The sequence below is a fragment of the Pholcus phalangioides genome, unplaced genomic scaffold, assembly GCF_987345545.1.
Source record: "Pholcus phalangioides strain wild (caught in Gottingen) unplaced genomic scaffold, Ppha-v1.0 ptg000020l_1, whole genome shotgun sequence".
Taxonomy (NCBI): domain Eukaryota; kingdom Metazoa; phylum Arthropoda; class Arachnida; order Araneae; family Pholcidae; genus Pholcus; species Pholcus phalangioides.
The window spans coordinates 6495888-6510203 of NW_028301613.1; the positions used below are offsets into that span (position 1 = coordinate 6495888).

The 14316-nt window shown below is 35.6% G+C and overlaps 1 protein-coding gene across 1 annotated transcript in view; it reads left to right on the forward strand.

Annotated features, from left to right (window-relative positions):
* The window catches only part of LOC149070869 (uncharacterized), a 63880-nt gene that overhangs the window by 35819 nt on the left and 13745 nt on the right, over positions 1–14316 (forward strand). The window contains exons 17-23 of the mRNA XM_089248324.1: positions 961–1128; positions 1398–1641; positions 3405–3544; positions 4816–4985; positions 7047–7334; positions 9965–10166; positions 12689–12919. Of these exons, the coding sequence (XP_089104450.1) occupies positions 961–1128; positions 1398–1641; positions 3405–3544; positions 4816–4985; positions 7047–7334; positions 9965–10166; positions 12689–12919 (1443 nt within the window). The remainder of the gene's footprint in view (positions 1–960; positions 1129–1397; positions 1642–3404; positions 3545–4815; positions 4986–7046; positions 7335–9964; positions 10167–12688; positions 12920–14316) is intronic.

The following is a 14316-nucleotide window of genomic DNA, read 5'->3' on the forward strand; positions in this document are numbered from 1 at the left end:
GCGATCATGTTCTGGTTAGGAGGGGGGATATCCAAGGTACTTTTCATATACAGTCGTATCCTGACTTGCATCAGTAATTTCTGCTAAAACTAACGACTGAGCTTTACGATGATGAGGAAAAAAAACTGAACTTGTTTGAATTTATTCCACTGGCTTTTGGACTCAATATTACGTCCTTGACCGTAAAGTGGTTACTGTATTCGTTTTTTAAAACCTTTTTTGGAAACCATTTTATTGACAAAAATAATGTATCGAGGAAACATATTTTCTGGATATTACATTACATATTTCTGCATTGCTAAAACAACGATATGAATTATTACTGTATCTGAAATTTAGAAATCAACATAATCTGTAATGTACACAAAATACAATATATGGTCTGAACATCCCAGCTTTTCAAGTTTTCTTTTGGCAAGGGTAGCTCAAAGAAGGTGTAAAGATATCCTTAAGAAAATTCTGTTCATTAAAATTTACAATATAGATTCATTACGGAAGTGAACTCTGAAAGAAAAGCAATCTTGTCTCTACTGGGACTCAAACCCAGGCCCTCTTGCACACTGGGCAAGCTTGCTATCATTTACACCACTGGAGACGCGACCATGCCTTTATTTCATGTACTGATGTGCTGAAGTAGAGGCATTGGTAGCCTTCTCTCAAAAGAAAATGTACATTCCTCATCTGTAACCTCTTTACACCTCAGCCAAAACTATTACAATAAACAGAAAACAATTTTTTTTTTTTTTTGTCAATGCCTTTTTAAAAAATTTTAATTAATTTGGGCCCATCTTTACGAGGACTATTTGATTTAGGTACACGCATGTTGTACACGCATGTGTACCTAAGGTCTTGACTTGGAAAAATGAATCTTTTTAAAAAAATGAGGTACACATGTGTATTATCTCAAACGGAGGAGGATATTGAACATTGTTTTTTTTTTTTTTCATATTTTCTTTACAGGTGCCACACATTTGGACTCTGTTGTCATTCATGCAGATTTGCCGGTAAATAATATTGCTGTTGATACTGTGAATGGAGTACCTTTTAAAGGCTTTGCAGAGCAAGCTGTTTTGAAAAGCAGTATTCATCCTAGGGAGTTGACTAGCAAGTTGTTTGTGCATTTGAATAGTAAGAATATCTGTTTGTTGTTCTATGTACACTTCGTCAACAAAACCATATCTGAATGGCATCCTTTTCAGAAGACACTGGTAGAATTTTCCATACTATTTCTCTGTACAGAAAAAAACAATGCTCTAATTTGTTGATTGAAATGCAAAATTATTGGGTGATATTGTTTATTGAAGCTTGATATTAATCATTCGTATATATCTAGCTCTGGTAGTATTGGATCAGTTGTGTTCTGTTAATTTTTTTTTTTTTTTTTCCTTTCAATCAAGCAAACCACTTGTCTTTGCCTGAATTTGGAACAATCGATGGCGTAAATTTGTTGGATATGGCCAAGAGGGCTGTGATGTTAAATGTCCCTCAGCAAGTTCCAAGCGATAAGGATTTTGAAGATGTTGATCTCAGAAATGAAACTCTCGCTGCACTGGTCAATGGGATCGAATTAGACAGTTTCGTTGGAAGAGTCGTTTTTGTAGATGCAGTTGCTGAAATTACTGGGCAAAAAACATTTTCTGGGTGAGGAAATGCTTTGACCAAGCATTCATTTTCAATGGTATAAAAGGCAAACATTTTATGAGGAATTGGATGTATAATTTGAAATTATGACCACGTTCAAAAAAGTTCAGAGACTTATTATGGAAGAATGAATACAGGTAGAGCCTGTTTATTTTTGGTGTATCCTTCGAAGTAACTACCCCGAGTAATTATGTATTTTTACCATCATTCATACAAAGTAAAGATGTAAATGCAAAGATTGCAAGCTTCATTGTTGGTCGCCACACCTCTTGGGGAAACTAGGAATCGTTGCCCCTAAGCAAATTCTTTATCAGAGAAAGAAGGAGTCTCACGTGTGGAACAAGATCACACAATGAGAATAAGCTTGTTGTAGAAGTTATCAGAATGTGATGTTTAGTCAAGTAATATGAAACCAGGAGTGACCTGTGAGAGCCCTTTAAATATCTGCACGATTCCATAAGATGCAAGCGACCAGATCTTTTGGAAGGTAAAGTCGTGGGTGTTCCATCACGACAATGCGTCGCTCACGGGTTCCTCCTGGTGTCAGATTACCTGTCAAAACATCACATTCCAAATAATTTTCTGGGGGGGGGGGTTTGTAATGACTTTTCGGTTCCACAGAAAGGCAGTGATCAGTGATAAAGGCACTAGAGGGTGTGATAAAAACAAGCTTGCAATCCACATTTACATCTTTGTGTGAACAATGGCAAAAACGCATTAATAGCATAGGGTAGTTGCTTCCTTGAAGTATCAAATAAACAGGTTCTTCCGTATTTAAGTCTCAAAACTTTTAAAACATAAAGTTTAGTATATTTACTGATATCTTTACTTGAGAAATAATTTCCTGAAATGAATATTTATAATATATTTGTTTACATAACCGAGGTTTCTTATTTGGCCCACAATCCTTGGGTAAATATTTGTCTAGGAAAAACCTAGTCATTATATCACAATTCGTATCCTTACATCAAACAAGTGTGTATTGAGGAAAGAAGAGCAGTATTTTCCCATTCATGAGTTAACCATGTGGGGCAAGCAGTTAAAATTCAATGTAAAAATACTCTAGATCAGGGGTGACTGATTTTCTGTTTGTGGGCCAACATAACTTCAGTCGCCAATATATAAGTCGCTCCATTATTAATTGAAAAAATTAGTTAAATAAATTTTGTCACTAAAAATAAGCAGTTTGTTAATCAATAAATCTGGTGGTGGAACCGACAGTTCAAATAATGATCAAAAATTTAATTTTTTCTCGTTACTTTTACCTTGTCGCTGGCGACATGCGGTCTGCGGGCCGACTCTTGGCCACCCCTGTTCTAGATATTCCGGCTGTGTGCTAGTCTGGCCCGTCCAGTAATCCAGCGTTTTTAGGCGGATTTTCTTTGTGGTTTAAAAGAGGAAAAACGGCACTGCATGTTTGTGCTCAGAAGTTTGTATTATTTAAATAAGCTTTTTCAATCGACTTCCATGAACCCTGCAATTTTGGTGATCCGGCACTCTGGCCTGATATGTACCGGATTAGCAAGAGTCTACTGTATATAAGTTTTCTGTTAAATCGGTTTAGTTACAATATAGAAATTCCTTGGGTAATTTAACATGTAATTTAATTGTTGCAATCATTTCACATAAGCTCAAATTGTTTTTAAAGGTTGGGGGAGAATATTGTTTAATTCCCTAAATATTTATTAGTTGAATTTGCAACTGAATGGAAATTATTTTTAACATTTTCATTTAAATGTATACATGGAAATTTTTTTTTTCAGAATGGTTGCTATGAATGATCTTGCCGTCAATTCCATTGATAGAGCTGTGAATATAAATGAGCTAGCCAAAAACTATGTGTCCAAAACATTGCCAAATGATCTGACTGAAATATTCTTTTTTGAAAGCGATTTGACTATAGGTACGTTTTCACTGAGTGTTTATAAATAGGATGTATAGATTTTAGACTAGAAACAAACCAGACCAAAAGGACCAGAATATAAGGTCATCTTTTAGATATTCTTAGGGGTTGTAGAGATCTTGATTTTTTTCCCCCCCCCCTTTAATTTGTTGCTCAAATTATCCAATCAAGATGTTAAAAACAGTTCAGAAATTCGCAATTGATTCAAGATATCAATGGTTTTTGATTTTGGAAACTGTTTTTCATTATATAGATGAAAATTACGTTGAACTGATTTACTTCTGTCAATTTTTACAAGAGTTGTAGCATGCATAGGGTCACTGGATTCGAAAACTGAGAAAGGGCTCCCGCACGCTCTCGTCCTTGGTGGCATTACTTTTCTCAAATTTCACAACATATGGGGTCACTATACTGACAAAAAAAACTGCTAGGATGATGAATCAAATAGCTATGTATATGTAAAATGTCTTGGAATTGAAATACAGCCCGACACTTTGACAGTACTAGACATGAGTTGGAGCAAAAAAAATCTGTCTTCACTTACAATGAATTGTTTCCACCATCTGGTCAGTTTTATTACTTTTCCTGAAGCAAAGCTAGAGGCTTTTTCTTTACCCTTAGGTTGTTTCTCTCTGGAGTTTATTGTTAGAATTTGCATTGTCTCTGTGCCCGCCGTATTAGCTGTTGGAGAGCAAACAACAGTATTTTTTAAAAGGAAGTTGTGGTTCTCTTTTTCTGGAGCTGTTTTTCTGATGGTCTTCCATATTTTCTTAGAGCAAGCTAAGCCGCTATTATAATAGCATCTGCCCTGCTTGGAGGCAACTTGGGTTCTTGTATTGTGGGAGTTTCGGAGGTGATTGGTCAAAGCTTGTAAACATTGTGTTCTATAAAAAAAACTCAAACACTGTCAATGAAGAGATATGTTTCAAAGTGAAAAAATTCTCTAGAGAAAAAAAAGATCCAGGAATTCTGAAAGACAAAAGGGCAAATTTTTAAAAATGTAGGATGACGTTTGAAATGACATAAAAAAAAACATGTGCCTTCCTAAAAAAACGTCTGGTAGCTCTTAAACATACATTTTTCTAGATGTTTGTATAACAAAACAAAGTTTTCATTCTTGTACGATGAAAATTTTTGTTGCAAAGAAACATCTAGCATGCTTTATAAAATTTTGAATGATTTTTATGCATATCTGATTACATTTTATGTTTGCCAAAATTTTCATATTGTTTGACTTCCTTGGCTTAAATACTTTTAATTTCTCGTGAAAGGCTCGTTGTCAGTAATTCCACCAGCAAAATTAGATGAAATTTTATTGAATGATGCCATCAGGATCGATGAAGATGCTGTTTTAACTGGTGGAATAACCATGTCTTTTGATGTTCCTGTGAATAGCGACTTGTTTTCTTTTGGGCTTGTCAACGGATGTGATTTGAATCAGGTAAGTGCAACCTGACAACTCATATTTTGAGGGTTTTTCTTTTCAATTTATAGAATCTTTAAATTTCTAATTTTCTTTTTCATTTATTTGCTTTAGTAATCAGTGATAATTATGAGAATTTTACATTTTAGTTATCTCGCAATTTAAACAATATCCCAGAGTTGCACTGTTATTGTTGGTTTCACCTATCGTGCAAGTCGGAGGGATGCACAACATTTTTTCAGTCTTTGAGCCCAGATATGCTGTAATTCTGTCACGTCTGTGCTCTAGAAACTTGTATATGTAAAACTATAGGGTGACCAATATGACCTATAATTTTACAAGACATTCCCGAAATTTTCATCACCTTAACTTTTCCATAAAATACCCAGTTTTTTTCACTTGTTTTCAACAAGGCTTACTTTAATTTTTGAAAATGAGTTAAGATTATTTCCATAACATGTTTTTGAAAAGTTTTTCGACCAAAATTAGCAACTTCACTTTCCTACGACAATTAATTACGCTGTAATTTGTAACTTGTTTGACAATTGACTTTAATCAGTGGTATCCAGATTTCCTATATTTTATGAAGGAAACATGACCATCATCCTAGGTGCAGGGCCGTCTTAAGCGTATCGGGGGCAGACAAATTGTTTTCTGAGGCCCTTACTGGACTAGAAATAATTTTCTTACCAATGTGCACATGCTTAGTCTCTAATCTTTACGAGATCTCATTATCGTGAGCTCCTCTCTGCATTCAAGTCCCCCATGGCCAAAAGTTGGTACTTCTCTACCGGAATTTTTGTTTTGCAAGGCCAAATGCACCCACGACCAGAAGTTGTGCATCTCTGGTGCAAGTCAAATTAATGTACATCTGTGAAATTTTGTATCGAAAGACAAGTTAATTGGGAACAAATTTTTTTTGAAAACCCTCTATTTAAAAAAAAATTACAATTAAAACTGTTATACCTGCGTACAATGCTGTAAATAAAAGAATAAAGTAATTTTAATACTGATGGTTTCGTAAAATCTGACTTGCCTTGTGGCTACTATTAAATCGCACATCCATAAAAAAAATTCCTCTCGTGAATTTTTAATGGATTTGTGCATGCTGGAATAGCTGTTTTTTATATTGCATACCTTATGTAACATTTCTTAATTCATCTTTACAAGTTCAAGAAGTGATGTCACGCGTCTCAAATTTAGAAGCAACGAATCAACTGGTTACTGTCTTTGCAAATTATGTGAGAATTTTATATGCTCGCCCAATTTCTCTCTGAAGTCTTTCAAATCATTTAATGATATTACCACTACTAAACCACACATGCATCTGGTCCATATTCCTCTGTGGAACTTCTAACAAATTGGTATGTTTTGGAATGTGTGTAGTGAAGTTTTTTCTGTGTTACCCGCTTGTTGTGTGTAGTTCTGCCATCGATATTTTTTTTTTTTTTTTTTTTTTTTTTTTAACTGAGTGAACTGACTGAATAATTGTGGCGTTGCAGGCGTGGTCTCTGTAGCGAGACTTTTTAACGGGGAGATTGGCTTGCATTTGCTTTTCAAAGTTAACCACAGAAAACCAAATTCAGCTGACCACCACTGTGGCGAGGGGTGGGGTTCGAACCCTGGTCCTCGTGATGAGTGTCACAATGACCACTTGACTACCAGTGGCATATAACGATACTGCTCAACAAAATGCTTTATAGGCTCGTATATCTTGGAAAATATTCACAATGTATATTTTTACATCTGCTGGTAGTTTTAAGGCAGATCCAGTGATACTGGTCGGGGTACCAGGTTCACAAGCCCGCATTTGTAACGAAATTGTTGTACGTAAAATCTCAAATTTACAATGCACATAAAAGCAAATGGTGTCAGTGGAAGACCTGTTTGCATTTATGCCTCTATTTTTAATTGAAATTGTTAGTTAAATCTAAGAATTGTTACGGGTTCTTGTAATTTTTTGTCATTTATTTTTGAGGTCATTCAATAGTGAAAATGTATAAAAGAACTCGTGTATATTTGCATTTGTGCAAATGAGTGTTATTGTTAACTGATTTTTACTGCACATATTTTTAACAGCTTATAACTTATGGCCTGAGGTTAAAATCTGATCGTCAAGTGTTGCCTGAGAATGTCCATTCAGAGCTATTTCGTATTTACGGCAACCTGTATGTTTCAACGATTAATGGAATCTCGCTGAATGAGCTACAAGATAATCTAGTTGGCGACAGTGGATATCAGGTAGTTTCCGGAGACCTTCACATATATCCAGGTGTATCTGCAGTTTATTTGGAGGTTGTGGGATCAGTTAATGGAACTGACCTTGGCAGACTTCTTGAAGATGCCGTTCGTAGATCTTCTAATCAGGTGAGTTGATGAACGTGATTTGCTAAATTTGTATGCAGTTCATTTACTGTTCATTTAAATCTTAAGTATTGCAATGGTAGACTTTCATAGTCAGATTCAATTTAAACCATTAGATCTTTCCGAGCTGTTGCACTGTGATAACTTTAAACACGAGCTTTTGTCTACTACTGTAGCAGACATCCTCTACACAAGTAGGGTGAAAGCCTCTAAGCCTCATCCATTAACTTCCACATTCCTCCACATTGAATCAACTGTATAAATTCAATCTCGTCACCAGCTGATGCTCAAGTCCAGAGTTCGCCATTTTTCTTGTTGCGAGCATTGTCTCTACCCATTATTGAAAGAAGAGCCCCCCTTACGACAAATTTGATATATGTATGTGTGAAATCAGGATCTTAATCCTTGAATGAATCATCCCTTGATCATTGTCAATTGGGATGTTGATAAAGTGCTCACGAGTACAAAATCCGACATGAGCATCGAAGACTCTGGGTGCCTGTGAGCAACAGGTTGAAAATGCCTACTATTTTAAAGATGCCTACTTTTTTAATATTGAGTCATTTGCCTTTCATAAAGAACAGTGTCTTTATCTGCCATCACCTGAACGATGTTCATGAAGCTACGTCCACATTGTAGACAGTTGCATTATTTTGTCTATGAAATCTGATTTTGTCTAGACCAGGGGTTCTCAAACTTTTCCACTCGTGGTGCCCCTTACCCTAATCAATGTTTATTCATGGCTCTCTAGGGCAGTTTAAGAAAGGAAAAAATTTTGTGAGGCCGTCACTCTGCAGTGTCCTTGGCAAAGATAGATGGCACACCAGGGAGCCGCGGCACACAGTTTGAGAACTCCTGGTCTACACAGTTGTAATCAAATTGCAAGTCTATCTTTAATAGACCATCGACCTATGATTTTGGTCTACAAGAAGTTACACAGCACCCGATTTGTTGCACTATTGGCATTTGTTGCATGGTTTTGTTTCCAAGTACGGACGCATCCTTACAGTAGTTGACAAAATGTCAGCATCGAAAGTAACGACCGTGCCCAATAACTGCCCTGAAAGATAAAATGGTTTAGTTCTTGGCAGTCAAGTCTTTGACTCAAATTTAGACTTTATTACTGAATGTATTTAATATGTGGTGTTTATTCATTAAAAAATATGATTGGATTTCTCAAGGAACCCTGCTTTGATTTCAGCATAGCATAAACCAAACCACATGATTTTATACACGGGAGACTTTTGTACACGGCACACAACAAGTTTTGTTCCTATATAAAATTATAACTTCAAACTTCCACGGCTGGAGTTAGTCGAACTAGTTCTGTCCTATTATGTTAACTTGTAGTCTTAAACTGAAGCGCACTTCTTCAGTGGCAAAATGGTAGTAAATGTGGTGATAAATCAAGGCTGTGCATATGGTTAGTAAGGTCCTAAACTAAAGAGTTAGACATTTTTTATCTGTAGCTGACTAATAACCACCATCTGGTGTTCAGTTTCAGAGTAACCAACAATCCAGAAGGATAGTTATCATACAATGATTACGAAGGTTTTTTAACAACTGGTTTGTTGCAAAGATGGAATTTTTAAAAAGAGAAAATTCAACTGCCTTTGCGGGGAATCTCTTTCCAAAAAAAATTAATCTTTGCAACAAGCCAGTGGTTTAAAAAAATCTTCGTACAATAGCGGAGAGTGATGTCATCCTTTCATACAATGATTACACTGCTTAAAAAACATATGTTCCCAATGAAATTTCAATGGTTTAGGGTACATTGGGGTAGCTGATTTTATAACTGGCGTTGGTTTACCGCATTGGCACTATATTTTGAGATGCAATGCATACTCCCAATATTTCGATATAGTCTGCAGCCATTAATTTTTGGGTTGAATTTTTACTTTCATTTATTTTCTTATTTTGGTCGCATCACTGTCATTTTCTGCGAACGAGGGCTAATTAGACTGGAACCTAAAATTTATTGCCGATTATAAACTGCAGCTGTTTCCTTTTTATACTCACTGAGAGGTTAGTGCACTAAATCCCTGTATGTGGAACTTCCTTTCGGTAGCTATTTTATTTTTTACGTTTATTTTTTGTAGTCATGTCGCCATCTCTGTTGTACTTCTGCGTCAGGAAAGTTAGTGATAAGGATGAACCGAGTATCGAACTTGCAACACCTTTTGAACATCCATTGTTACTTTAGAAGTACCTTATCAACCTGGGCTACGACATCCAATTTCTTATTTTTAATATTACATTTGTCATAATCAGACATTAGTGGTCATTTATTGATATTAAGTTTATAATTGACTTATATTTCGCACACTTCAAATGTGATTTGTATGCTGCTTATGTATTAATATTGAAATTTAACTTCGGCTCTGATTTTATCAGATTTACTTCATGTCAAAAACTAATGTCTGATTTGGAATCAGCGCCTAAAAATCACTGAAATATTTTTGCTCAACGCCGATTTAGTTTTCATAAATAACACTGAGAACAATCGTTAAAAACATCTCCATGGCATCACAACTGAAATGTGACCATTTTGTCGGGCACTATTCAGGTTAAAACGCATGTCCCCTTTCTAATATCTTGATAAACTTCTCGCTTGAACAATCTTGTATTTATAGGTGATAACTGGTAAAAAAACATTTGTTGGAGACCTAGGAGTCGACGTCCTCACCAATAAGGTAGGAGTTTTTGTATCCAACGAATTAAATGGAGTTGATTTGAAAGAACTTTCTTCAACAACTGTCTGGAAAGATGGATATCAGATCATCGACGGTGAAAAGACCTTTGGAGCATTAAATGCCTTTAATGCAACTTTTAACGGTAAGATTCTCTTGGTTCAACTGTGTAAAAAAAAAAATTGAGTTAATTATTTCAAATTCAGGAGAGCAATCGGCATATTTGAAGTGATAGAGGGAATTCTAGTATAACATTTGCTTTTATTACCTTAAACCGTAGATATGAAGTATATAATTATGTAAAATACCTTTTTTGGATAATTATTTTATTTATTGTGGAAAGCCAGCTCCTATTTATTAAGCTACTTAAGGAAACCTATCTTAGAATTGCAGGCTAGTAAGTAACAGATGGCTGTGCCTGGTTCACTGAAATTCACGCTTTCTGTGATTTCCTAACTTTGAAGTGCGAATTCAAGTTAATCTCTTGTGCTTAGTTTAATGTTTTACTTCTCGAATAGAGTAATAAATAGGGATATTTAATTTTTTCGTTTTTATGAAATTGATGTGGTAAATGTAAAATTTTTGTGATTTTATAAATGTGACAATTGTGTAAATTTTGATGAATGAATACAAAAATTTGATTTTTACTTTTCCGTGAAATATCGATAATTAAAAATTTTTAAAACTGAAAATTGGTTATAATTTTGCTCGGTACATGTACTTTGGGTACCATCTTGTGCTTTTGAAAGCCAAATATTCTCTTGCATAAACTAGATCACCTTGTTGCATGTGATTGTTGTGAAAAATAGATTATTTGAACCAGGTATATTTCTTCAGTTTCAAAATATATGGTTCCCAACTTTGAGGCGCAAATGCGAGCCGATCTCCTCGTTAAAAAGTCTCGCCACAGAGAGCAACAGTCCTACAAACAGTACAAATATTCAGTCACTACACATCACTCGCTTCACTTCTGAGATATAGATGGCAGCACTGAAAAATCATACACAACACTAGATACGCACTCAGACTATTAGGTACACACACTTACACTTCCGGCACAACTCACTAGGTAGGTAGTAAATTGCCCATGGCGATAGACCTGAGTTGTGCTCGGTTTCAAAAAAAAAAAAAAAGTTTCAAAATATAGCCACCGTGGTGGTCATAGTGACGGACTCGCATCGCGAGGATCCAGGGTAAAGTCCTATCGTCACCACAGCAGTAGTCAGATGAAGTTGGTCCTATATGATTTCTAACTTCAAGGCTCGAATGCGAGCCAATCTCCCTGTTAAAGTCTCGCCACAGAGCAGCAGGCCTACAATGGTATAAATATTCAATCATTACACTTCACTTCTGAAGTATAGATGACGGCACTGAAATCTGACACAACACTATACACTCAGACTGTTATATACTCTTCCGGCACAACTCACTCTATAGCAAATTGCCCATGGCGATAGACCGGAGTTGTGCTCAGTTTGAAAGAAAGAAAATTTTAAAATGAAGTTCTAGGTCATATTAAAAAAAAAAAAAAAAAAAGTTCAGTTGACTTTCACTTTTGTTCTGTAAAAAATTATGGAATCGATAGATAATTTTCATAATTTGATCATTCCATTCTCGCTCGAGTTTTGTAAGTCTTGAAATCTTTTTAAGCATCGAAGTAAAGACATTTTTGCAAAAAAAAAACAAATTTTGACGTATGAAGGGCACAATATGTTTACAGCAACAGATCATTTTTAAAAATTGACTTTACACGCGACGTCCAACGCAATGAATGAAGCCTCCCAGCAAATAGATATTTTGGCTCATTGGAAGTCGCAACAACACTAATATCATTCGTATGCCTAAATTTATTGCTCTGGAAGCTTTTTCCAAAAAATGCTTTTTATAGAAGTGATACAGGATGAGGGGAAATTTTAATGTTAAAACGGCCACTTCTAGTGATAAACCAACACACTTTTAGTTGTCATGCAGACTTCAAAAGGTCACCAGTATAACCCAAAATATACATAATTTCAGCAACATAAATGTTGGCACCATGTATATACACATATACAAATTGTTCCTACATATACCAGTTCATTAGAAATTCTCTTGAAGAATGTTTAAGAGTTGCATGTACAGTTATTAGTAGATTGTTGCTGGTGGTCATAGTGAAGGACTCGCAATGCAAGCAGCCAGGTTTGAATCCAGCTATCGCCACTGTAGTGGTCGGCTGAAGTTGGTTTTCTGTGGTTCCCAACTTCTTAAAGTCTCGCCACAGAGAGCAATAGGCCTACAAACAGTGCAGGTATTCAATCATTGCACTTCACTTCAGAAATATAGATGGCAGCACTGAAAAATTGTACCTAACAGTCAGATTCCGTATTTAGTATCTCAAACACTCACACTTCTGGCACTACTCACTAGGTAGTAAATTGCCTATAGATGACGATAGACCTGAGTTGTGCTCAGTTTGAAACAAGGAAACTGTTATTAGTAGACAATGTAAAGAAAATGTTGGTATTTCACCTTTTTGAAGAGCGGAGTTTAATTTAAATTAAAAACGTGCCATAATTAAAACATGGCTGTAATTATACTTGAAAAAGTTTAAATATGAAATTTCATATTTTAAAACTTTCTTTTGCAAAATTATGTCTCTAATAATAAACCAATTCGACGATATTACAGGTAATTTAAATGGCATCAGTATACCATCTGATGTGGTATTAACATCGGATCCAGGAACAATTCCAGGCGACGTTTATTTTGCGAAAGACATCAAGTTTTATACAAACCTGGCAGTGATGGGATCAATTAATGGTATTGACTTGGCGCAGGCAGTGAATAATATTGTCAATGTATATGAAGATGAAGTCATCGAAGCCGAAATAACATTCAATGATGATGTTCATGCAAAAAGTAAGTATCGGATGCAGAATTTCACGTAATGAAATTTATAATCTCTCTTGCTTTCAGAAACTTTCATTTTCTTTTTTTAACGAAAAAAAACTGGAGAAATCAGTTCTTCAAACATAATTCATATGCCATGTCAATATATTGTTGAAAAATGTAATCAAATCTGACATGATCAACTAAAATGCTGGTTCGCAAAAATTTTCAATTTTAGTGGAGAAAGTGTCCCACTAATGATTTTACATTCAGTTATTGTACCTACTGTTAGGTGATTTGGCACAATGTCCCGTTTATTTTTTTTTTTCGTTTTGCTAGTCTGCTGACATTTTCAGAAATGATTTTGTGGAGGGGGGGGGGGAATTGCCACAGGTTTCAGCCATTTTAGTTTTCTCCTCGCTTTTTTTAATGTACTTTTCTGATTGTCGTCGTAACATTTGGCTGTTTTACTTGGTGAAAAAAATCCCATTATTTTACTTTCATTTATGTAAAATCTCTACTTTGTTTTTTGGGAATATCTTCTATTTTTGTGTCGTCTCTGAATTCAGATCCATGCCAGAATTCTTATTCTCCAAGATTAGCAGTTATGCAATGTAGAAATTGTTTCCAGAGTATATTTTTGAAAGGGGGATTCTTAACCTATGGGCCGCAAGGTCTCTGTGAGATGGGTCACACAAATCCACTTACAGCCAGAAATTCTTGCGCTATGGGTCACGATTCAAATTTGATTAGCAGTGGCTACCTTGATGAGTAAGTGGATTTGTACAACTTGCGTTATAAATGTATTTATTGTCACTGGTTTCGTTAACTTCGAAAAACAGTGCCATGGGTTACGAAGCTGATTTTTCAGTCGCGGATGAAAAAAGGTTAAGAACCCCTGGTCTAGCCGTAAGGAATCTATAAACTTGGACAAAAATACTACAGTTAGAACATTATTGTGGGAAGGTGGTATAAGAATATTTCTTGCAGAGGAGGAATTCTGCAAATGATCACTAAGAGTCGCTGGAGGCATAATTTTTTAATGTATAACGTGAGAGAAATACAAGCAGCTATGATCTGTAAAGTTGATTTTTAAATATCAAAGTGTCACTCTTTATTTTCGAAGTAATTTCATGCCGGAACACCTCCGTGACACAGCATTACATAAATCTGAGATGTGCTTTTTAGAACTAGAGCAAAGGTAAGGAAGTACCCTTACTGGGGAAAATGGACTTGCTGCTGGCCGAGCGACTACCCATGGTATCATCTGGCAGGCAATTGGTTTTTATCATCTGCGTCTGTGGAATGTTTGAGTAAAGAGCAAAGTGGTATATTTTTTTTTTAGCGGCAAAAGGAACTGGAGTTCATGAAGTGCATCAGCAAATGAAGGCAGTTTATGGAGAACATGCACTGTCATTGACTTGCAT